Genomic DNA, 2,230 nt, shown 5'->3' with positions numbered 1-2,230 from the left:
ATGAAGACTAAAGAAGAGGACACCAAAGTGCCAATTATTAATAAAATCATAAAATTCACGTTCACCAATTCTTTGAACCATCAATCATTGATAGGGTTAAGGTACGTTGACAGATGTGCCGAATTGTTTATCATCGCCAATTCGACGTACTTCCCAATACGTGTATGAATCTTAATGTATACAACTTTACACTCATACTTGAGCTTTTCATAAATTTTAGTCGCCCGATAGTGATAGTCAACAATAGACTTAACATAATGTGGCACAACGTTAGCACAGCGAGCTGCACGTGATTCTTTTTCGCTAACGCACTTGTCCCGCAGCCGTCGATACACTTTCCGTCTTACGTTAGACCTCCAGTTATAAGGAAGATCGTCGTTAATAACGACTCCTTGTCTAACAATGCGTTGACCGGTTCCGCGTATACTTAGTTCGCGATCGCGAAGAAACTGTACCGGTGATATTCGTTGCACATCCGTCAATTTTACTCTTTCATCTTCTTTACGCAAAGCATCGGTGTGTTGTGCCTCTTTTTGGAAGAGGGACACCGGGGATCTTTTTATCCAAGGAGGAGACGGAATGATTGTACACGGCACTTTTAAATAAAATGAAACTTTAATTAACTCTGGTTACAAGAAATGCCCGTTACTGCTCTGCTCCCTGACTCACATTGCCCTCTCGTCTCCTTTTGTCGCTTCCTTTTGTATCCTTGTTCTGTCCTTCGATATCGCTGAGTTGCTCGATCGTATGTAGGCCGATCGCGCAACTAATCTCTTGCTGATTTGGCTTTGCGTAATTCTTTCGGGCTTTAGCGGTCGCGTTCCCTATTGTTATTCTCGGTCTTTCTTAATACTATTCATATTTTATTATTACATTAATTGGGGCCGCAACATCCCTCCCCTTTGAGAGAAGGAAACTACGGTCTGTAGTTTTCGTTACAATTTTTTCGCTGCTTATCCTATTTCTATTTCTATTGGGGTGGTTTATTTTCTTTATTATTTTTCTACTTTTACATTTTTCTTATCTTTTAATATAGCATCGCTGGGTCGCCCTGAGTAGGTAATATAGGCCAGTTCTAACTCGGGGATCTAAGAAGGGTGCGGGGCGGGGGAACCGCGGGGAGGGGGCGGGGGTGAAATCGGGGGGAGAGAGTGGGGGAACCGCGGGGAGGGGGGCGGGGGTGGAACCGGGGGGAGAGAGGGGGGAACCGCGGGGAAGGGGAAACCGCGGAGAGGGGGAGGCGGAACCGCGTTTTTCGGCGCCGCGGGGCGACCGCGTTTTCCGGCGCTGCCGGGCGAGGGAGTCCGCGTTTTCCGGCGCCGTGGGGCGACCGCGTTTTTCGGCGCCGCGGGGCGACCGCGTTTTCCGGCGCCGCGTGGCGACCGCGTTTTCCGGCGCCGCGGGGCGAGGGGGTCCGCGTTTTCCGGCGCTGCGGGGCGACCGCGTTTTCCGGCACCGCGGGGCGAGAAGGTCCGCGTTTTCGGGCGCCGCGGGGCGAGGGGGTCCGCGTTCACGTTTATATTGTAAAAATTGCTTACCATCGCTGGATACCACCTCCCGGCTCTCAGTCACCTTCCGCACTGTGTGTAACACAACATTGATTGTCTTTTTATTGTTACATTTATTGTTACACTTATTGTTAGTCTCTTAGCAGTATAGGTCTCTTAATTTTAGATAATATACACTTAAAATATTTTTAAAAATACTGCAGTCTAAACAGTCAATATTTACACGAAAACACACATAGGACACATATTACATGTTGAAATGAGATATAGTGGGTCCCCGCACGATGAAACAAAAAGGCCGTTCATCAGAATATACCGCCTGGTGTCGTGTTTACGACAAACATACAACATCGAGAATAATCCACCGATTCTCACGATGCATGACGCACAAAACTTGGTCTGTCCTGGAGTAAAGTAAAAATACGTGCAGCACATTTTTGTAAGAGGATTTAACGCATTGACTTCAGCCTGATTCATGACTCTGAATATTTCTTCCGAAACATCCTCAGACATTTCACTATCATAACATGAATCGTCTGACAATACTGCATCATCATCAACTTCTATTCCTTCCTCTTCATTTACTTCATTTCTCCAGGACTTCCATTTCTTCCTCGTTTGCTTCAGCTTCCATTCTTTCTTCTCCTTCAAAGTGCAATTCTTCGAAATCCATTTTTTTCCACACTTGCACCCACTACTTTTAAATCTAATGTTTCAAGTGA

The 2,230-nt window shown here is 46.3% G+C and overlaps 1 protein-coding gene across 1 annotated transcript in view; it reads left to right on the top strand.

Annotated features, from left to right (window-relative positions):
• LOC139816947 (uncharacterized) overlaps positions 1-2,230 on the top strand; it is a 6,641-nt gene continuing 4,411 nt past the window's right edge. Inside the window, exon 1 of the mRNA XM_071784777.1 lies at positions 1-101. Within this exon, the coding sequence (XP_071640878.1) occupies positions 1-101 (101 nt within the window). The remainder of the gene's footprint in view (positions 102-2,230) is intronic.

The sequence above is a fragment of the Temnothorax longispinosus genome, chromosome 7 (genome assembly GCF_030848805.1).
Source record: "Temnothorax longispinosus isolate EJ_2023e chromosome 7, Tlon_JGU_v1, whole genome shotgun sequence".
Lineage (NCBI taxonomy): Eukaryota > Metazoa > Arthropoda > Insecta > Hymenoptera > Formicidae > Temnothorax > Temnothorax longispinosus.
The sequence above is the reverse complement of the archived record's forward strand: the minus strand, read 5'-3'. Positions and strand labels throughout refer to the sequence as shown.